This window comes from Anolis sagrei, chromosome 4, assembly GCF_037176765.1.
Source record: "Anolis sagrei isolate rAnoSag1 chromosome 4, rAnoSag1.mat, whole genome shotgun sequence".
Taxonomy (NCBI): Eukaryota; Metazoa; Chordata; class Lepidosauria; order Squamata; family Dactyloidae; genus Anolis; species Anolis sagrei.
This window is the reverse complement of record NC_090024.1, coordinates 204,882,811-204,906,712: the sequence shown is the minus strand read 5'-3', so window position 1 is coordinate 204,906,712 and position 23,902 is coordinate 204,882,811. Positions and strand designations below refer to the sequence as shown.

Sequence of the window (23,902 nt, the reverse complement as noted above, 5' to 3'; positions counted from 1 at the left end):
GTCCTTGATCAGAGATTTCATCGCATCGGATTAGCCGAATGCTTGCTCAAACATCCATGTCTTGAGTTTTTTCCGAAATACTATCAGCGAGGAGGCTGATCTTATCTCTATAGGGAGGGCATTCCAAAGCCGCGGGGCCACCACAAAAAAGGCCCTGTCTCTCGTTCCCGCCAGCCGCACCTGTGAAGCAGGCGGGATGGAGAGAAGGGCCTCTCCCGAAGATCTTAGGGTCCTGGTGGGCTGATAGGTCGAGATACGTTCGGATAGATATGTTGGGCCAGAACTGTTTAGGGCTTTAAAGGCCAATGCCTTTAGAAGGCCCCTGAATTTTCTGAAAAGAGGGCACCAGAAACGAGAGAGCATAACAGGTGTTTGAGACCATGCCTTTATATACAAACAATTAGATGGAACAGATGTCCTCATTCCTTTTTTCAAAATAAGAATTTGGAACTTGCAAGTATAATAAACATATTCCCTTTTCTTGTGGCTTCTGTGCTTTTGCAGTGTTATAAAAACTGCATGGTATTCTTTGCAGGAATTAACTGTTCCCTGAAGATGAAAGAGAAGCCCATTTTTAGATTGCCTTGACTCATCAATTCTCTAGAGAGTGATCCTGTTTTGTTCTTATATGTTTTTAAGAAGAAAACAAAAGAGGACAGATTGGTAAAGATAATAACATGTAGGCTATGGGTATTTTTAATAGAGTTTTGTCTTCAAAAAGGCCATGTGAATTTTGCATTAAAACAGTAATTTGTTCATAATTAGGAGCCAACGTCACATGGAGGCTTGAGAGTTGGACTACAACTCTAGAAAACAGTGTTCAAATCCACTTGGTCATGAAAACTCACTGGATGACCTTGGGCAAGTCACATGCTATTAGCCTAAGGGTTGCTAATAGTTGGAAACAACTTGAAGGCACACAACAATGTCAATTAGCTAGTACTAAGGTTCCAGCTTTATTAACTTTTTCTTTAATGATTCAGAACTCTTTTTAAAGTTCTTTTGAAATGGGAGAAACAGTGTTAGCTAGAGAAATATTTAGTAAGTGTCAAGGGCATTCACTTATAGAAAGAAAAGATTTAAAGTAATATTTAACCATTAATAAATTGTAAATGGTGTTTTCAATCACTAAGGAAAAAGCCAACTAAAACAATTAATCTAAATTAAATTTCCTATACAGAATTTATGTTATGCTCCCTTCAAGATTTAAGATGTAGAAGAGCTTTCCTTTCCTGACTTGTTTCTCTTTTGCTATAGTGTACTTTCATCATCTCAAGCCAAAGATGTTGAACATGTTACTACAATCATTATGCATTCTTCTGCTTCAAATGTTATTTGGGAACCAGACCCCCTTCTACAATCAGTGTAGATAGGACCCATGTATTATGCAGTATTCCTGACACTGTTTTTGAATGCAAAATCAGAGGTAGTCTTGTCATGACAGGCTTTGGACATTCTACATTTGGATGTGTACTAAAGTATAGGCTGGCATTTCAGTATCTGAAGTCTTAGAGAGAATAGGCTTTCCTTCCCCTGCGTAGCTGGGGGAGGAGAGCAATTTTGACTCCTCCCATGATACAAGAGGGGAGGGTTCTTCTGGAACCCTCCAGAAGCAGTGGCGTGGCTTGCTTGGGGCAGGCCAAGCCCACCAGGCCCATTCTGTGCCTGGCCGTTGACCCACCACTCCCGCCCATTAACAGTATAAATAGTGGTTGCCTATTGGAACTGGGTAGGAATCCCCCCCCCCTATATTCTAGGAGCGTTTTTTGCCTACCCTATACTGTTTAGGGGCTAGATGGAATGGGACAGGTCTTAAATAGGTTTAGCGGAAAATAGATAGGGAAATCCTATAGTTGGTGTGCACCTAAGGCACCCCCTTACGGGGTGAAGGCCATTAAGCAAAAACACTCATCCAAAAGTTAGCTTGATGGGTGAGGTGAAGCCCTGAAATGATGAGAGTCTGGTCTCAATAAGTTTGAGAGAGACTTCTCACTCATTTCCCTTAAAGGTTGCCCGGTTAGGTCACCCGGGAACCCAGGTGTTTCGCCCATAAAAGTTATATTAAGCCTGGTATGGAGGCTACCTTGGCTCGGCTAGACCAAGTTCCAGACACCCTTAGGTTATGTTAGGAGAAATCTAAATAGGTAACGTACAATAAAAGTTGCCCAATTTGAACCCAAATATCTGTTGTCTTGTCTCTTTATTTCGGGGGTTGGTAGTCAAACAGATTGTCTAGATCAATTTCAGTCTGGCTTCTGGATTGGCTGTGGGGCAGAGACATGTCCACCAATCTTGGTGGAAATCTTATACTGAGAGCTGTACAAAAAGCTGTTGATCATGTTATCATTTTGGGCTGTCCCTCTAGAATGGGAATTGGAAGTATAAATTTAAAGTGGTTTCATTCCTTTATTGAGAGCTGAGCCCAGGAAGTGGTCCTGCAGGATTCCTGTTTGATCCCTTGGTCTTTGCCATAAAAAGTCCCTTGATGTCCCATGTCATCTCATATATATATGAGAAATTCCTGGAAGAGTTCATCTAGAGTTTTGTTGTCTGGTGTCACAAATATGCTGATAGCATCCAATTCTGTTTCTTCTTTCCATTTAAATCCAAGCAAAGTGTTTTGTTCCTAAACTAGTTTCAGTCATCAATTGGTTGGATGAAAGCTAACACACTGAAGCCATATGAGACCAAGGTAATCAAAGTCAGCCAAAAGGAAGATCAGAGAGTAGGAATTCAACCTATGCTGAGTGAGGTTGCACCTCTCCTGAAAACACAGGTTAGCACTTTGCACAGCTTCCTAGGTTAATTCTGAGCTTGGGTGCTTAGGCCTCTGTGGCACCAGGAGACTGTTTGGATCCAGGACCACCTTTGGATACTCAAAATCCATGTTTGCTCAAGTCCCATTACATACAATGGCAAAATAAAACAGTGTCCCTTATATAAAATGGCAATATCAAGCTTTACTTTTCAGAATTTTTTAAAAAATATATAGCTATAGTGTATGTATATTTCTTATCATTGGGCATGCTACCTGCATAACTAGAAGTGTATTTCTTCTGCCATACCCATCTGGATTATCAGATGAATGTCGTTATTTGGGACACTGTTGTATGGGGGGAGGGGTGTGTGACATAATGCATCAGGTGTAGTTGTTGGACATAAAGAATCTGCTCTAAGGTAGAGGTATAAGCTTTGTTAGGAATTATGTGGCTTTGTTTCCCAGCCATTTTTGAAATCAATGTGAAAAAACAATGTAGGAATATTTTTCACCCCAAATCTCCAATTGTTCTATTAATAGATTTATTTTTTATTTTAATTTATTCTTTAAACAGTTGAGATGTTCATCCTTTAGAAAACTCAGTGTGATCCTTCATGATCCTTCCTGGGGACACTCAATAGAGTATACTCCCATCTAAGCAGTGACTGATTATACTGTCTGTTAGCAACCTCTTGATTTTGACTTTTATGGAAAGAACTTACAGAAGGTAGGATGTTTGTTTAGTGCCGTGTTTCTGTATGCAGCTGGGGTTTGTTATTTTAAGTGTGCAGATACTGGTTGGAAATGGGCCTGCTCCAATCTTTTTGGTCTTAAGAGTACCCTCTGTGCTTTGTGTGTGGTTTGAACTCTCACCCCAGGTTCCTATGTTTCTGCTACTGTATGTATAATAGCTCGGTTACACTGCCTTCCTGGCTGCTGCACGCTGTAACATCTGGAATCGCATCTGAATTTGCATGGTTTGAACCAACTGTTTACTTGCTTAGAGGGAGGAAAGATGTGTGGATGAGAAGCCAGGCCATGGAGAGCCCTTCAGCTACTCAGCCTGGCCCAAACTTATTCTATACTATTTAGTTTATTTATATTATTAGATTATCATAAGATCTCATGTCTGCTTATAATAAAATCAGTTTAAACAATTTAAAAATGTAGAAAAGTAAAAACAATTTAAGAATCTAAAAGCATGTCAAACACTTTATAATATTTTAAAAAGTCAAAATCGTTTACAGTTTAAAACCAGATATGAATAAAAAATCATTAGATCCCAAATAAGGCTGCTTAAAATTTGAAAAAAGCAAACAAACTTGGCACTGGAATGAAGCCAATGTGGCCATGGTTGAATCCTCCAAAAAGAGAGCATTCCACAACCTTGGTTCTACAGCTGAGGTTGCTGGCTTCCATGTCCAGATGCAGGGCTATTTCTTCCACTGGAAATAGAAAGAGGAATGCCTCTCTTTCAGTCCTGAGACAGGCAAATGTGGGCACTATTTTATGGACTGAAAGGGACATACAGCTTTAAATGTTATTACTAAGCCCCCGGTGGCACAATGGGTTAAACACTTGTACTGACAGGACTGCTGACCAAAAGGTTGGCAGGTCAAATCCGGGGAGCGGGGTGACCTCCTGTTTGTCAGCTCCAGCTTCTCATGCAGGGACATGAGAGAAGCCTCCCACAGGATGGTAAAACATCCAGATGTCCCCTGGGCAACGTCCTTGCAGACAGCCAATTCTATCACACCACAAGCGACTTGCAGTTTCTCAAGTCGCTCCTGACCAAAAAAAAACCTAATCCACATACTTGTATTTTCCATTTCATATGAATTCACAAACCTTCCATCTTATATTAAGCTTCAGTTTATCGGTCCTCATACAGATTATTACAGCATCCAGGCATTGCTTCAGCACCTACAAAGCTGTAACCAACCCCAAAGGACAAGGAAACACAGGCCCATTCCACACAGCTGTATAAAATCCACAATGAACTGGATTATATGGCAATGTGGACTCAGATAATCCAGTTCAAGGCAGATCTTGTGGATTATCTGTCTTGATATTCTGGGTTATATGGCTGTGTAGAAGGGCCCATAGAGCTTAACTTCATCAGTTGATGACACCCAGCTCCCAAATGCTTCACCGACTGACTTAATCTGGATATTAAATAGAATGGAGGGTGGGACAGGATGGGATGTGCTGGTCATATATTTTACAAATTAGGGCATGATGGATGGGACAGGACATGGCTTCTGGTTGTGATACTGAAAGACCAAATAATGCTTCAAACTCTGTTTCTAGATTGAATGTACATTTAGGTTTATGTATTAGAATTGTGTAATTCCTCCTCCTGCTGCCACCCTCAAACTATTCATTCTTCAACTGCTCCATAGAAAGAGTTGTATGGTGTATAATTTATTCCAGACAACTCTATTTTAACTCCATTGTGAAGTACTTGGTAACTAAAACCACAAATGCATAACTAAATCAACCTATTCTCCAAGACCTGTGTATTCATTGCTCTTGTCATTTTCAATGGTTTGCAGCTCTTGCAAAAGTTCAAGATTATAATTATGCAATGCAAATGTTGTCGAAAAGTTGCCTTGGAATTAGGCGAAAGTGGCATCTTGATAATACCAAGTAGGTCAGATTTTCTGGAATGTGATAATTCTGACTTCCTTTAGGGCTGGTTGGTAACTAGTTTTAATGAGGGAAGGCTTATTTTACATTTAATAAGGACTGGTATGGAATATAATAAGTAGGATTACTCTTGCTCATTGAACTTAATTTCATGTCAGAGTGGGGAAACAGATTGCAGAAAAGAGAGGGTTAAACTTCTTCATTTCATGGCCCAAAAATTATCTGTGCCAGCCATTTTTATATTTTATTATTTTCACTGAAGTGATCCACAGACCAAAGTTTCTTACCTACTGAGGGGTGTAGTGGATAAGCAGATTCCTACTCCTGAAGACTTAGAATCATAGCATTGGAAGAGACTGCATGGGCCATCTAGTCCAACCCCCTGCCATGCAGGAAATGTACAATCAAAGTACCCCTGACAGATGGCCTTTGAGCCACTGTTTAAAAGCGTCCAAGGAAGGAGCTTCCACCACACTCTGAGGCAATGAGTTCCACTGCTGAACAGCTCTTACAGTCAGGAAGATCTTCCTAATATTGAGGTGGAATCTCCTTTCCTGTAATATGAGCACATTGCTCTGAGTCCAACCATCATGGGTTGGATTATTTCAGAAGGCATTGAATCCCACTATTGTTGGGTCCTCAACTGAAGTACCAGCTGGAAAAGCTTAGTTGTGGAGCTATTTTCTTCCCTCCCTCAGTTATCTTTCCCATATGGAAAAAAGAGGGGAACCATATTCATTCACCTTTAGGACTCAGCTAAGTGCAAAAGTGCTTGAACACACATCGTTTTTTTTCCCCACAATCTGCCCGTGTGGTTCAAGGCTTCTGGAGAGTGCAGCTCTTTTGCTACCCAGACTTCTTTGCCTTGGGAAGGGACAAGACTTTGGCAAACAGAGACAAGAGCAAATTATCGAAGGCTTCCATGGCCAAAATCACTATGTTGCTGTCAGTTTTTTGGGTTGTATGGCCATGTTCCAGCAGAAGTCTCTTCTGGTAGAACATGGCCATACAGCCCAAAAAAACCTCACAGCAACCCAGTGACAACAGCATTTAAATAGGTTGGTCTAGAGCACTGGTTCTCAACGTGTGGGTCCCCAGATGTTTTGGCCTTCAACTCCCAGAAATCCTAACAGCTGGTAAACTGTCTGGGATTTCTGGGAGTTGTAAGCCAAAACATCTGGGGACCCACAGGGTGAGAACCACTGGTCTAGAGAGTTTGGTTTAACCCATAGGTTGGCAGCTCCAGGAAGAATAGTCCAATTGTATGTGCACCTGTGCGTATGTATAATGTATATATGTGTGTTTGGGGTGGCACAATTCTGCAATTGTAGTAGGAGAAGGGAACCTTCTGTCCAGTGAGATATTATCATGAAGAAGCACCTATGTTTATTGAGTAGGTGTGTAGTAAAATACTTGAAAGTTCAATGACTTCAGTTTGGCACATGAAGGTCAAAAGTAAGGGGGAAAGCATTCTTGAATATGGTGACTATGTTGTGGCTCCAAATGTTAGGGTCCCAATAGCTCCAAATAATTCCTCAGACCTGAGTTGTCTGTCCCACTGCTAGAGGCTGGGATGCTGTGGAGCATCGCATTCAATTGCCATTGCCTTCCAGCAATAATAAACAAACCCTTGCTTCTTCGTTTTGGAATCTTAAATCTTCTTTTCCTAAACCTTGCTCTTTGTAGTTGTCTTTTAACTCTTTACTTTGAATGTATTCTCTTGATGCAGAAGAGACTGTACCAGTAAGTGCTGCTTTGGCATGCATGGAGAGACTGCCCTACCCATAGCTGGGGAAGCTCTACCCTGCTCTGTTCTCTTGGCAAACGCATGTATCTTTCAGATTGAGGAGCCAATTCCAAGCTCTTGAGTGCAAGGCCAGGCTGGCATTTCTGAGAGCAGTAGCACTAGTGGTTGCTCATATTGAGCCAGGGAATGAACCTACCTGCTGCTGAGTGTATCAACTGCTGCCATTCATCTGGTTTCAATCAAATGGCTTCTTTCCCAGAATTTCCTTTAAGGCTCCTGTTTTATTTTTTAAAGCCTCCCTCCCCCTTTGTCACAAGTTCTTTTCCTCCATGGTTCCCACCATATGTCCTCAAGCTAGGATTAAAACTGTTTTTCAAAGGTTTTTCAGATGCTGTATATGAATCCTTTCCTCTCAGATCGACGATGAATGGGAATCTGCAGAAATTTAGGATCCTGTGGGGCTATCTTGTGCCAGTTGAGACATGGCAAAGGGAGGCAGCACTACAGCCACGTGGCTATGCTACACCCCTCCCTTGAGGTTTATGACACACACAAAGAAAGTATTTATTGTATTTTTCCAGAAGTAATAATCCAAGTCACTTTAGAGATCATTTTTGTGGTTTAAACTACTCTCCAATCTACCACATCTGGAACTTAGCACTAGGGAAAAGTTCCATGCTGCTTGGATTTGCCCATCAGAATGTTCACAATGCACTGTATAGCAATTAAAAAGAAACAAAAATAAATAAAACATTTAAAAGCAAGTTAAAACTACTTTAAAAAAACAACAGTGAAACACACACATCAAAAAAACCAATCAGAAAATGCACCCTTGTTTTAGGGCCCTTTCCTGGCACAGCAGGTTAAACCACTGAGCTTCTGAACTTGCTAGCCAAAAGGTTGGTGGGTTGATTCAAGAGAGCAGGTGAGATCCCGCTGTTAGACCCAGCTTCTTCCAACCTAGCAATTCAAAAACATGCAAATATGAGTAGATCAGTAGGTACCATTTTGGTAGGAAGGTAACGGCGCTCCCTTCAGTCATGTTGGCCATATGACATAGGACGCATCTACCGACAATGGCGGCTCTTCATCTTAGAAATGTAAATGAGCACCATCCCCCAGAGTTGGATGGCTAGACTTAATGTCAGGGAAAACCTTTTCCTTTACCTTTAGGACTCAATATTGTTTGAAAGAACACATTCTTAGCTGCCAGCTGAATGATAGAAGAATGAAGCCAGCCTGACTTCCCTTGGGAGGGTGTTTTACAGATGAGGTGCCACTACAGATAGAGCCCTGACACATGTACTCACCTGGCCACTCCTGGTAAAACACATAACAGGGCCTTTGTTGAAGATCTCAGGTTCTAGGTGGACTTATATGAAATGAGGCGGTCTTTTTAGGCTTATTCATTTGAGCTACAATTCACAGTTTTCTTTATCCATCATTTATTGTTTATTTATTATTTGAAACATTTGTATCCCATCCTTTTCAACCCCCAAGGGGGGACTCAGGGTAGCTTACAATGTCAACAATTCGATGCCACACATACAAAAACACAATACAACATGATATTACAGAGTAGATAAAAAGAGTAGTTTAAAATGCATTTAAAACATTATTATCAACCATATAGCCCTATCCGAGTTCAATACAGCGACCAACGACCCAGTCCAAAGCCTGTCCATAATAAGTTCTCAAAACATTGCAAATGCTGTCAAGTCTGTTACCTGAATGTCTGGTCCCAAAACCATGATTTGATCTTCTTCCTAAAGGAAAAGAGGGATGGAATTAACCTAATTTCTCTGGAGAGCATATTCCACAGGCCTCTGGGGTGTTATAATCCCCCCAAAAGTACTTTTCTTCAAACTCTGATCCTGATATTTGTCTATGTGTGCTCATGTGGCTTACACTGTGCATGCCAAAATCAAAGCATTCAGGAGTGGAAACTAATTTGGAGAAAAGGATTCATATCATATTTGTTTCCTAATCTGGTGTGAGACTCCACAACTATCTTGTAAATCCCCTTTTTAGCAATTCAGCATGCTGCCCCCTTAAATCTTGCCCATGTATGTTGGATCCAGCTTCCTTGAAATATCTTCATAGCTTTAAGTCTCTATGAGTCTAAAGATAAGGGGTTTGCCTGTTTTCTGTCTGTCAAAAATATTTCTATATTGCTTAACTGTTGAAAATTTCCTGAAGATTTGCAGCAGAACCCCATCGGTTAGGACCAAACAAGAGTCAACATACTGGATCCATATACTTTAAGCCCTGAATTTGCCACAGCAATAAGAAGAGTGGGAATTTTGGACATAGAGTCATAGGATTATAGAATTGGAAGAGACCTCATGGGCCATCCAGTCCAACCCCCTGCCAAGAAGCAGGAATATTGCATTCAAAGCACCCCGGACAGATGGTCATCCAGCCTCTGTTTAAAAGCTTCCAAAGAAGGAGCCTCCACCTCACTCTGGGGGAGAGAGTTCCACTGCTGAATGGCTCTCACAGTCAGGAAGTTCTTCCTAATGTTCAGATGGAATCTCCTTTCTTGTAGTTTGAAGCCATTGTTCCGTGTCCTAGTTTCCAGGGCACCAGAAAACAAGCTCCCTCCCTCCTCCCTATGACTTCCCCTCACTTATTTATACATGGCTATCATGTCTCCTCTAAGCTTTCTCTTCTTCAGGCTAAACATACCCAGCTCTTTAAGCCACTCCTCACAGGGATTGTTCTCCAGACCCTTGACACACTATTCCAGGTGTGGTCTGACCAAGGCAGAATAGAGGGGTGGCATGACTTCCCTGGACCTAGACACTATACTCCTATTGATGCAGGTCAAAATCCCATTGGCTTTTTTTGGTACCACATCACATCATTGGCCAGTTTATTTTAAGAAGTAAAATAGGCATGGAAATGAGGAATATAAAATTCTTTTCTCTTGCCCAACTATCCAGTTTCTAGCCCCTCAGTTGCAATTCAGTATTAGAAATGGGAAAAAACTATTCTGCATTTACCACCAATTGTTTTCTTTTTTGCTTCTTACCTGAGATTCCCACCCCATGATTACCGCAGATATATATTCAGCTGCATTTAGTTTGTTTTTACAGAAGATGCTGGAAAGCATTCTAAAGGGCACAGCTGTTTGATACAGAATGCTGGCCCGGTTTGGTGGGCCTTTGTTATCATTACATGTTAGAAAACAGCAATAGTTTCCAGCTGCTGCATGGTTCAGATAAAGATAAGTAGTGGTGGACAAATGTCTTTTTAGGAGTTGATCAATCCCTATTAATTTCTCAGGAAGCTCCTAGATTCTTGATAATACAGTTGGACTACCACTGTTGTAGAAGATGACAGCATTCTGTTGCTTTTTTTGTAGAGTAACTGGAACATTGTGGATAATAAAATTTCATTACTGATTTTTTAAATTGGCTTGTTGCACTTTTAGACTCCTTAGTAACAGATGTTTTTTGTAAAAGTGTATGAAAGAATATTTTTGCCCCTAAACACCCTATGGGAGACATGCAGGCATTTGGATCATTGCCTGTTGGATTGTTTTAGGTCCGGAAGAAGACTTTTCCGCCACAAAAGTGACCTAAAACTCACTTTTGATGCACTTCCTGTTCAGAAAGGATTTTCCTGAACCCATACTTTGCCCATCTTTTATTACAAAGTGCCTGTGTTTACTTACAATTCAAAAATAGTAAATAATATTCACAACCTCAATGGAAAAGTGTATTTTGATATTCAGACTATCATTAAAAAGAACAGCCAGAAGATTCTTTGTACTCGGAGATGTATTTAATTGTGCAAAATGCATGTGGTTTTTTTTTTCTATACAGAAAAATGTGGTTTGGGCAGCACATAAAATGTTTATTCTACAGTATTTTTTTTGCTCACTCCTTTTTGCTATCCCAGTGTAAAAATACTGTGTTTCAGCACAATGATGCTATGTGCATTTTTGATCAAATGCAGTTTTCACAGCAAGGTCCTGAAGTATGAATAGCTCTACAAGATTCTGAAAAACTCATATTCTTGTGGGGTATGGATAACATTCCTCAAATTATGTATTCATGCATGTAAGAATGAAATTTGCATTCAAAGCACTTACAGACTTTATTTATCCAGATCCAATATTTTCTCATTGGCTAAAGGAGCAGAAAAGAAATACTCAAGCTCCCAGAGAGGTTCCTCACACTTAAGCCCTTTCTACACTGTCATATAAAATCCAGACTATCTGCTTTGAACTGGATTCTGTAGTAGTGTAGACTCATATAATTTAGTTCAAAGCAGATAATGTGGATTGTTGGAATTTGGATTATATGGCTGTGTAGAAGGGGCCTTAGAGAAATATATTAATTATTGTTGTGTAGAAAGTGGCACAGATATTTGCAGTGAAATAGAACTGATGAAGAAATGGGGCAAAGATTCTGACAATACCCTAAGATAAGTGCATATTCTTCAGCTGACCTAATTTGGCAGGGCTTCTATTGTCCCACTTTTTAACATGTCCTAGCTTCTTTGTACACCCTTTATCCCCCCTCCCCCTTGGTCCTCTGCATACTTTTATTGCTGCAAATTGAATTCAAAGTGTAATAGCAGGCATGTAGCCGGGGGGGGGGGGGCGGGGTGGAGGGGCTCGAAGGGCTTCACCCCCCCCCTGAAATTCTCATGGTGGTTCGCAAAAAGGCCTTACTGATGCATTATTTAAACTGTTATGTTTATTCATATCATGATCTGATCACCATACTCAATATATCCCATATGCATGGGGGTATTGGGGTAATGATACAAAAGGTTTGCTAGGCTAGACCCTCTTTTACTCAGACTCAGCCCCCCGAAACTCAGCCCCCCCCCGAAAAAAATTCAGCCCCCCCCCCCCCCGAAACGAAATCCTGGCTACGGGCCAGTGTAATAGTAATTTGTACAGTGCAAGGAAGGGACAGGAAGAGCAAAATTTTGTCCTTCCCAGAAGTCTAAGAGAAAAGCAAGCTGCTGCAACCTCTCCTAGCTTGTTTATTCTTTCTCATAAATAAACTTTGTCATCTTGTTTGGTCACATGATTTTGATCTGAATGTTGGAAGATATGTGGGTACCCTGGGCAAGTCATACTGTATCAGTCTCAGAGAAAGCGATAGGCAACCCCCTATCTGAACAAATCTTGCCAAGGAAATCCTGTGCTAGGGCTGCCATAATTTGAAAACCATTTGAAGCCATACAGCAGCAGTAGCAGCAGCAGCAGCAGCAGCAGCAGCAGCAGCAACAACAACAACAACAACAACAACAACAACAACAACAACAAAAGTGGTGAAAAATATCCTAGTTTGGGAACAGTTAAAGTTTTTCCAGTCATCTTGTTTCTAGCTTCCAGCCAACACTTTATAGATAACTTTGTTGTTAAAATGAGGTGGGTTTAGAATCCCATTATGATTACTATTGCAAATTTGTGGTCTCTTAATTTCCCATCCTGATCAAATTGAATTTAGCAGAGAATTTGTACACACACATATGCATACAGAGTGAATGGAAGGGGAAAGAAAAATGTAGGAGTTAGGCTAACAAAACATACCTGTGAAACATTAAGAGAAACATAGATCCTGTAGTTGGATGGGAACAAGCAGTAATATTGAGTGTTGTATTTTTATTTCACAATTCCCAATCAAAATAACATATTTTTCTTCCAACAGATCCTGAATCGCAGAGAAAGAGAACAGTGCAGAATGTCCTTGACCTTCGGCAGAACCTGGAAGAGACGATGTCTAGCTTGCGGGGCTCCCAAGTAACTCACAGGTGAGTTTACCCTTATTCATCACCACAGAAGCTGATCTAACACATGGGGGTTTGAAAACATCATTCTGATTGCACCAGAAAGACCTGCACATTCCATGCTGAGCAGTTTATTTATTTATTTATAGAATTTCTACCCTGCCCTTCTCATTAGGGGCTCGGAGCGGCTAACATAGGCAACCACTCAGTGCCACAATCTCAATAGACAATATAAAACCATGAATATATAAACTTTAAAAATAATAACATTGGTCAAATAATCACATCACATAGCCATTTCCAATTACATCACATAGCAATTTCCAAATTATAACAGTCGTATAGTCGAGTTTGAAGACCCTTGTGCTGCTGTGCTCACTCACCAAAGGCCTGGTTCCAAAACCATGATTTTAGTTTTTTTTAGTTTCTGCCTCCTCCCCACCACTCGGGTCTGAATACTGCCAGATGTAGTCTATTCCACTGTGAGACAGGTCTTCTTTTTATGTTTAGGCTCCATCTCCTTCCTTGCTATTTGTGTCCATTGGTTTGTGCTCTATGACCTCATCACATGTGAAAAATTAAGCATCTTATAATTCTTCTGCCCCAGTTCATTCATGGAGTCCCATGCTGCCCATCAGGTGATGTAAGCTGAATTCTGGCAGGGCTCTGTGAGTGAACTGGGAGTGGGGGGGAGACAGAGTTGTAGGACACTGCACCACCAACATAGTAACCTCCCTGAGTTCCATTAGGAACATAGGAGCTACTGCAGGATCAAACCACATGGCAATGCTTCCCCACATAAGGTGGGGGAGTGTCAGCTGCCAGCTGGGGTGTTGGGATTGTCCTGCTGCCACCCTGATTCACTACAGAGGCTGACAAATCACAATGCTGGATCTTATCCATGTGATGAGGTCCAAAGTCTCTGGAGTACCTGAAAACAAGCTTGGGAGGTCTGACAAATCAAAATAGAGTGAGACTATTCTATCCATTGGTGTGGACACTATTCTTTTGTTGATGCTGCTTAGATCTGCGTTGGCCTTTTTTGACTTGTGCATCACATTGCTGACTTATAAACTAAAACCCATAGGTCCTTTCCACACAAACACATGCTTACTACTTTCTATTACAGTGGTTCTCAGTCTGTGGGCCCCCAGATGTTTTGGCCTTCAACTCCCAGAAATTCCAACAGCTGGTAAACTGGGATTTTTGGGAGTCGTAGGCCAAAACACCTGGGGACCCACAGGTTGAGAACCACTGTTCTATTATAAAAGTCACTAAAGCATAAGTTTGAGCATTAGACTAGGACTCTGGAGACTAGGATTTAAGTCTCTGCTTGACCATGGTGAATCCCACATATTTCTTTGTTTAAAATTCTGTACTTAGTTTTCTGAATTGCTGTTTTACAACTGTAACAGAATTCAACTATAACACCACCTGCACAATATTCATTGGTAAATATTTTGGAAGAATATCTAAAACAGAGCAGTGAGAATAAATCAACATTTCCTTTTTAGAAAATAATAATAATGATATCAAAGGTAATGATACTTCTGAAACATAGTAACATGTAAAATTAGTTGCCATTCCTAAAACTTTTTTTTTTAAAAAAACCCAAACAAAACCCTCTTTGGGGTTTTTTTAAAAACTATTTTTGTTTTTTAAGTAATGAAACAAGTAACGTTTTGTAATGAACAATTAGTAACATTAATGGTTCATTTAAAAAGTAACAGTTAATGAGCAATACTAATTAGAAGTAACAATTTTATATACTAAGCAAGCCCTGCCCTTCCTCACAACAATAGACAGAAAAGCTGACACTGCTCACTTATAACAACAACCACAAGGTACTTTAAGTAGGTTGGCTGATCTTTCTCTCTTACTTTGACTATCCTCTTAATATCATTATACAACAGTTAGGATGTATCCTAACTGTGGTAGCCAAGACATGCTTTCCTAAGAAGCATACATCATATGTCATATTGAACGGAACTGGGAAAAAGGTTATGCTTCTGATGAAATAGCACAGTGGTTTCTTTGCATAAGCCCAGTGCTAGCTGCCCTAACCTTAGCTAAATAATTCTCCTTGCTGGATCATCTCTTCAGCAGGGAGAAACACCTTATCCACTTATTATCACTTTGAATAAAAACAAAGTTGAATGTCATCAGGTTAAAAGTTTAACCTGGTTTTTGACTTCTGATTTATGTAAATTCCACAGTTCTGTTGCTTCACCCTTTTCTTTCTTCTATAAGGATTTGCTAAATCTCAGATATGACTGTCATTTGCAACAACCAACACTTGAGGGAACTCTTAGTAAAATGAGTCCATATATATTGTCCATATACAGAATGATATTTCCCTTACCTTTTATTTCTGTCTTTTCAGCACTTGCTCAAGGCATGGTCCAGACTATAAACTGTTAGATGGTCCTTTTTTAAGTAAAACTTTTATATACCAGTTTCCACTGCACTGTTCTCCTGTTTGTTCATGTGGAATTGCTGTAATTCCTTTAATCATTTGATGTATTGATTTTTTTGAATTGCTTTTTAAAAAGAAATCCTGGGCATCCTGAGAGAATGATTAGCATGATTAATATGATGGAATGGACATATAATTCAGAATACCTAGAGTGGAATCTGGAAGACAGGAATTCTGAGGGTTTATCTAGAGGGAAAACTGGATTTGATTTGAGACTTCCTCACATAAAATCTTGTGTTTTAGGTGATAGATGACCTTTGTATTTCAAAGAATTATTTCAAATGTGTTGTAGGTTTTTTCAGGCTATATGGCCATGTTCTAGAGGCATTCTAGGACCTGCCTACCTGCGTGACCACATTTCTGTGTACAAAACCACACAATCTCTTCGATCATCTGGAGAGGCCTTGCTCACGCTCCCGCCTGCATCGCAAGCACGACTGGCGGGGACGAGAGAGAGGGCCTTCTCTATGGTGGCCCCTCGACTCTGGAACTCACTTCCCAAGGACATCAGGCATGCCCCATCTCTGGCAATCTTTAGGAGGAGTTTGAAAACGTGGTTATTCCAGTGTGCCTTCCCAGAATAATGAACCCTTAGCACTATGTCCTCTAAAGCACCTTATACTGATTTAGAATTGTTTGTATGTTCCCACCAACGCCCCACCTCCCTATCTTGTTCATACCCAGCATTATTTTAAATTTTAATTACATTTGGCCCAGCCATAGATTTTCAATGTGCGTTGTGCTATTGTCACTGTTTATGCTATTTGTGTTTGAGATTTATTTTAACTGCTTTGTATTGTTGTTGTTATTGTTTGTATTGATGTATTGTGGGCTCGGCCTTACGTAAGTTGCACCGAGCTATGGCAAGCATCCTCAGAGGAAGTGAGGTCCTCTGAGAATGCCTCTAGAACATGGCCATATAGCCCGAAAAAACCTACAACAACCCAGTGATTCCTGCCATGAAAGCCTTCGACAATTCTTTCAAATGCCTGGTAGCATTAATTACGTTATTTAAAGAGATAGCACCTCATAACTAATTGTTTTAAAATAGTCCCAAAGGTGCTCCTAAATTCCTCTCTGCCTTAGTAGTAAGGTTAGTTTTTTTTTTGCTCTTTTTGTGAAGTTTGCTGTGAGGTGAGTATATACCGAGAGAGATGCATTACTTTATTTCACAATGGTCCCTGTTCCTTTAAGGGAAAGAGCAGCACATTGTAGAAATCGAAGCCTTAGTTTTGACCCTTGCCTTCATTCTTCAGACCAGGGCATTGGCAGCAACCTCTCTGTAATAGAAGGTTCCCCATGGCTTTCTACTGACCAAATGAGCTAATGGAAAGACAGCTGCTTTTTGGACCTCCACTTAGCAAACCACGTTATGGTCTCTCCCTCTCTCTCACTCTCTCTCTCATTGTAATTGAGTTGTTGGAGAGTGGATGGGGAGGATTGGACTGGCAAGGTGAGCTCATTCCCCAACCTCACAGAATTTGCTTGAGGGAATGAGTACATGGAATTTGTGATCGGACTGTCAGTCACTTCGTTCCAGGGAAGGAGAGGAATAGACTCACTCTTTGTTTACCTCTGCTTAGTTCTGGCTCTTGCTGAGATTTTAAACCACATCGTGAGTTTGTCCTGGGAACCTAATGAGGAGATGTAACAGGGTCTTTTAGAATCATAGGAACACAGATAGGGATGGCAAGTTTCCTTGCATCAGACTTCTGTTTTTGACAGTAATAAGTTCAGAGCATTTCCCACAGAGTCACCTCTTGCCTCCTCTTACCACCAGCTTGGGCTGGAGGTAATTGAGTGAGAAGTGCTTGGAAAAAGCATCACTGTACTATTCATAAACCTAAAGATTAATGCTGAGTATGGACAATTTATAAATACTAAGCCAGCTGCATATAATGATAGGCTGCTTGTCTAAATGCAGCATTCCCCCTCCTCCATTCCACTGATTTCTCTTCTTCTCTCCCCACTTTTATATGTTTTCTTTGTCCCCACCCCCAAATCATTCTGGTTGATGCTACATGATGTAGCAGAATGGGAGACCATTGCTGCCTATCTGAGTCCATGAAAGCTGGGAGCTGCCAGATGATCCCCACCCAGATGAGTCATTGTAACACTAAATCCAGCAAGGGAGGAGGGTTGGAGTGCTTCCAGATGATTTGCTTCACTGAATGTGGAGAGTTTGGAGCAAGGGAAAGGACATCTTGAGGCAAATCTACATTGTTTGTTTCAAGGTTTACATTGATAAAGTTAGGCTACCCACATGGGGAAATAAGGTAAAAAAACCAGAAACTCCATAGGAAAATTGTGGATGGCCAGCTCAGAATACACTGAAGTAAGGGCTTTGATTCACATCAAGTCTCCTTAAATACTAGTTAATGTAATATGACTTTCTTGGAGTGTTTGTTCCCATGCCTATCAGGTTTCCACCCATTCATACATAGCATCTTATCTTTCCTTTCATCTGGGTTGCTTAGAGTTATCTGTGAGAAGAAGGGTAGGTTGGACACAAAGTGACCTTGATGGTCGAACAGTTATCTGAATCTAGAACCTCCTGCCCTAAGCCCAACAATCTAGCTACTTAACCCAGTGATACATGGCCTACTTCCCAACATTCAATAATCAAACACATTGACTTAAGTTATTCTTTCTCCAGCTGCTGACATTGCTTTCAGTTCATTTTCTTGTTAACACATACCAGACCCGTCTGTTTTCTATCTCATAGGGCCTTCCACACAGCCATATAACCCAGAATATCAAGACAGAAAATCCCACAATACCTGCTTGGAACTGGGTTATTTGACTCCACACTGCTCTATATTCCTGTTCAAAGCAGATGTTATGCAATTTCCTGCCTTGATATTCTGGGTCATATGGCTGTGTGGAAGGGCTTTTATTTGAATCTTCAGTACATTTTCTGCAAAGTCAGTTCAAGATTATTGTAAAGCTCACATGTTCTTTTTTCTCATTTTAATGAAAAGATTGAATAGTTTTAGAAACTGCATATGCCAGCAACACCAAAAAATAGCACAAATGACTCCCACAGGTCTCCCTGTCACTATCTCTTTGCTCTCAAACATTAGAACTATTAATCTCAGATTGTATTAGGGTTGTATCAAGACTGGACTATTTTCTTCATTCATCACTCTGTTCCCCAATCTTTGTAGATCCACTAGAAGTATGAGAAAGGTCCAGGAGAAACTAAAGTACCCCAAAGTGCTACTTTCACTTCCTTTCAGTGGCCATGAAATGGTGTTTTCAAACCCCATTAGACACAAGTTTATACCCATCTACTTGAAGATGAGTTGAGTTGGTCTTTTAGATTAAGATAAATTAGGCAAAGTCAGAGATGGGGCAAAAGTGTGAGACCCCAGATACAGCTAGATTACAATGTCAGAAGCTCCTTCTTACCCACCCCTATCACAGTCCTCCATTGAGTTCTCCTTACATTACAAAAGAAGTTGACAATCACATCTAGGCAGTACGCATAATGTGACATACAGAAGAATCATATGTTCCATTAAGTTAGAAATTGATCTATTGTCAAAGGCTTTCACGGCCAAAACCACTGGGTTGTGAGCTGTGTGGCCATGTTCCCGAAGCATTCTCTCCTGACGTTTCAGCTGCATCTATGGCAGGCATTCTCAGAGGTTGTGAAGTCACACAGCACATGGCCACACAGCACAGAAAATTCACAACAACCTAGAAATTATCCTAGTAGACATGCTGCAGATTGTAGTGCATTTATGTAGAATGCAGTGTTTTAAAACACATGACAGGGAAGTGAGTGAACTCTGTGTTGAACAAATATTAAAGATTAGTCTTGAATTATTGTAATTCAGGAAGGACTGGAGTCATGACTTTGAATGGTTGTAAGTATAGCAATATAAGCTTAAGAAGTCATGCAATATTGAATTTAAGCTCTATATTATTCTCTTAGATTATAGCCAGTGTTGTCAGTGCAGTTTCAATTCTTCATTACTCACACGAAAATTGAGATTTATCCTCCACAAAACTACATAGTTTTCATCAAGATGAATTCTAAGTCCAGTTTCTTATAGTAAAGAAATTTGCAGAGCTTGCATGAAAAACAGAGTCTTGTACACCAGGCAAGGCACAGAAGCAGGTTGTACAGGAAGTACAGAGAATAAGCACAGAGGCAGATTCAATATATCCCATGGATATGCCAGCCACAGCAACCATGTACAAAAAATGCAAAAGGACTGCCAATGAAGCCTGGCTGGGGCCCCAAACCAACTGGCAGAGCAGGTGCATGGACATAAGCCAGGACAAACTGTGCACACCAGAGCAAGGTGTCTGAGTTGTGGAGAAGTAAGGAGAGCTGTACAAGCATTTCATTATTTCCATACTCCTTGCTTCCCAACAGTGTGATGAGCCTCTGCTTTTCCATGCTGAACTCTCAAAAGTGCCAGAGAAAAACACACACCTGTTCTTTCCACCTGTTCTGGGCTAAATATTATCATAACAGTGTTGGATCATAGTTTGTAGCTTTTGCCTTTCAATCAAGTGAGTCTGATTGGTGGTTGGACATAAGTGATCCAGTGACAAGTACAAGCACAGAGTGTCATCTTGGTCTGCCTTGATATTATATCACTCATGACTTGTGAGTATTCTTTAGAATGGCTGAATGGAGCCCCTGGACATATCGCTTTGTGTGTGCTGTCTCCAGCAGTTCTGGTAAATGCTCAGAGATCAGGATTAGAGTGGGCTGCAACCTTGCCACCATCTATCCAAAAGATACATGACAATGGCTGTGAAACAGGAAACATGAATGGGCGGTTTTCCAGGTGTTTTGGGATGTCTGTGCTGGCTATGGTTGATGGCAGTTGCAAATCAATAATATCTTGAAAGCTAACTGTTCCCACCTTCTATTAGGCCCATGTTCATAGTTTGGTGGACTTCAATAAAAGAGATGTAAACTGTCTTTTAATGCAATCATTATAGAATTGGTTGCTTATCCCGGGGGTATTATTTCATATTGCTTTGTGACTTTGTTAACCTTGATTATTCATTTGGTAATGAACTACAAGGATTGTGTATTGTTGCTGTCTGTGTTTGTATCTATTGCAGATCCGCTCTCTTGCAGTATGGGGGGCGTGGGTCATATAATCCAGTTCAAAGCAGATAATCTAGGTTTTTTTCTGGCAGTGTAGAATGACCCTAAGGGCCCTTCCACACAGCCCTAATTGCCAGAATATCGAGGCAGAAAATCTCACATTATCTGAGAGTGGACTCAGATAACCCTGTTCAAAACAGAAATTGTGGGATTTTTCTGCCTAGATATTCCGAGTTATATGGCTGTGTGGAAGGGCCCTGAGTGGCAATATAAATCATGGGAACATTTGGCTCTCTGTATTGTTGTTGGATTACATCAAATCTGTACGGGATGACAGAAATGGCTCTTCAACAATATTTAGAGGGGTACATATTTCCCATCCCATGTTTAAGCCAACCATAAGTGAAGGATATAATGTAGCATTATTTGTAGCCTAGAATCATTGAGGAAGTTCCTTCTAACAGAAGAAACAACTGGATGTGTGGATACAGTACATAAAATAACATATTGCACTAAGGCATGATCTGCCACACCTACACTTTTGCTAAAAGATTAAACCATGTAGCAGAAGAATACAGTCTGTGATTTGAAGCTAAATCATAGGGCGTCAAAAGCAAGCAAAGATCAGACAGGCCTATGTAACAAAGGGTATGCTTAGTGAGACAACACCCTGATGATGGTTCAACTTTTGACTTATCCTTCACCTTATGGTTTGAGATGCTTCCAAAGCTAGATCTCATTAAAGCTTAGGGTAGAGCTGCACATTTATTTATTTATTTACAGTATTTGTATACCGCTTTTCTCACCCCGAGGGGGACTCAATACATAAGTAATGGCAAAAATTCAATGCCTGTACAAACAATTACAATTATACACTAAAATTAGACATAAATCACATTTAAAAAAAACAGCAAGTTATAAGAGTGTACGTGTTCTGCCATTTCAGTCTACATGTTTTGGAGTTGGATGGGTGGCATTCTAAATAATTCATTATGTAAAACTCTCTGTATGTAGAAAACTAGCAGAACCAACTGTATACTGGCTCCTTTCCCTTGTTTTATATGGAAAAAGCCTGGGGGGGGGGGGGGGGGGAGGAAAGGCCACTTGAGACGCTGGAAAGCCACTACTAGGCCAGAGCTTAGGGAATATGCAGTCTCTGTAATTGTAATTTGCCATCAAGTCAGCTTTGAGTTATAGTAACTCTGAATCAAGCACTTTCATAAGTCTCAGGTATCAGTTCCCTCCTCGTGCTTTTCAAACTGACTGTGAGAGCTATTCAACAGTGGAGTTCTCTTCCTTGGGAGTGTGGTGGGAGCTCCTTCCTTTAGAGGCTTTTAAGCAGAGGTTGGATGAAATACAGTTTAATGGTGCAATGTTAGAAAATGTCGACCATTTCCACTACCTTGGCAGACACTTCTCCACAAAAGTCAACACTGACACTGAAATACAACACCATTTGAGCTCTGTGAGTGCAGGCTTTTTTTTTTTTTTTGAATTAAGCAGAAAGTGTTTGTGGATCGGGACATTCATAGGAAGACCAAGATGCTTGTTTATAAAGCTATTGTCTTTCCAACCCTGTTATATGCCTGCGAAATATGAACTATCTGCAGATGTCACACTCAACTTCTGGAATAATTCCATCAGTGCTGCCTCCGAAAAATCCTGCAAATCTCTTGGGAAGACAGGCAGACAAATGTCAGCATGCTGGAAGAAGCAAAGCCACCAGCATTGAAGTGATGATCCTCCACCATCAACTTTGCTGGACTGACCATGTTGTCTGACCATGTTGATCACTGTCTCCCAAAACAGTTGCTGTACTCCCAATGGAATGGAAAATGGCAGACAGGAAAAAAAGATTTAAAGATGGGCTTAAGGCCAAACTTAAAAACTGTGGCATAGACACCGAGAACTGGGAAACCCTGGCCCTTAAGCATTCTCACTGGAGGTCAGTTCTTACCAACAGTACTATGGATTTCAAAGAGGCATGAATGGAGGGTGAAAAGGATAAACATGTCAAGAGGAAGACGATTCACGACAACCCTGACCAGGACCACCTTCCACCTGGTAATCAGTGTCCTCACTGTGAAAGAACATGTGGATTAAGAATAGCTCTCTACAGTCACCTACGGACTCACCGCCAAGACACAACACTTGAAACTACTGAATCAATGCACCTGTAGTACAGTGGACTTTCTGTTTACCAAGCAGTAAATCACATCATCGCAAGATATGCCTAAAATATGACAGCCTGAACTTATTCGTCTTCACTTCTAGTGAAAGTTCAACTTGCTTTGCAATGAGACCCATTGGTTGTTTTTTTAAGCAGTTTCCTGTATCCACATAACTCTTCTCAAACATCACATTTCAAACGACAGGATTTTCTTCTGTCAGCTTTCTTCTGTGTTCATTATTTATGATACATAGAAGGTGGTGTCTACATAGCTAGTTGCCATGCTAGGTGGACAATTCTGGAGTTATAATCCATAAAAGTAAGGCTTGATTGTTCACTAGGAAGTTGATTTTTTTGTGTTATTAAGAGTTATAGGTTTTAATTAGTTAGCATATCTTTAAATAATTAGACAAACATGATGTCTATTTGGGGAGCGGAATGTTTTGTTAAATTTGCTACCTCTCCTTGGCAGGCTTTTCAAACAGTTTGAAACATGAATCTTGCATGGAAAACCCATAATAGGTTTACCTTACGAACACCATAAGTCAGAAACTACGAGTACACAGCCATGACCATCACATAACATAGGCAGTTCTTGCCTATGCTGCATTGCTAAAACTAACATTTCATTTTACATGTTATGGTGTTGTGTTCTGGACAGTATGGTGTGTTTTGTCTTAACAACTCACTAAGTTGGAGCTGGAAGTCAGTGTTCCCTATTAAGTGGAAATTGCCAGAAACTGCAAGGCTATTCAATGCTAATCAAGGTGTCCAATTGCAACATTCACATTTGTCTCAAACAGACAAGAGTTCTTTCTCCCAGTCTGGACATTCCACAGATACATCAACCCCACTCGCAGCAGACCTCACAACCTCTGAGGATGCCTGCCATAGACGTGGATGAAACGTCAGGAAAGAATGCTTCTGGAACATGGCCATACAGCCCAGAAAACTCATAGCAACCCAGTGATTCCGGCCATGAATGTCTTTCAAAACACAAATGTTGAATATTTTGTGCTGTATGCGTCTTAGACAGTAGGGGGCACACAATAATGCTGGAATGTCTTGAAATCCAAAGTGCAGTCAACCTATACATACATCCTGTGTCTACAGATTTAGACACCCATGGCTTGAAAAAACCCAAAACAAAACACAACACAACCTTGATTTTACCGTTATATATAAGTGATGCCATTTTACTATGTCATTGTATATAATAGAACTTGGATATCCATGGATTTTGGTATCCACAGAGTGTTTGTGTCCTGGAA

General features: G+C 40.6%; 1 protein-coding gene across 9 annotated transcripts in view; it reads left to right on the top strand.

Annotated features, from left to right (window-relative positions):
- The window catches only part of NAV1 (neuron navigator 1), a 340,794-nt gene that overhangs the window by 195,986 nt on the left and 120,906 nt on the right, over positions 1–23,902 (top strand). For all 9 annotated transcript variants that reach the window (XM_067468119.1, XM_067468118.1, XM_067468117.1 and 6 more), the window contains one exon: positions 12,830–12,932. In XM_067468119.1, coding sequence (XP_067324220.1) covers positions 12,830–12,932 — 103 coding nt within the window. The remainder of the gene's footprint in view (positions 1–12,829; positions 12,933–23,902) is intronic.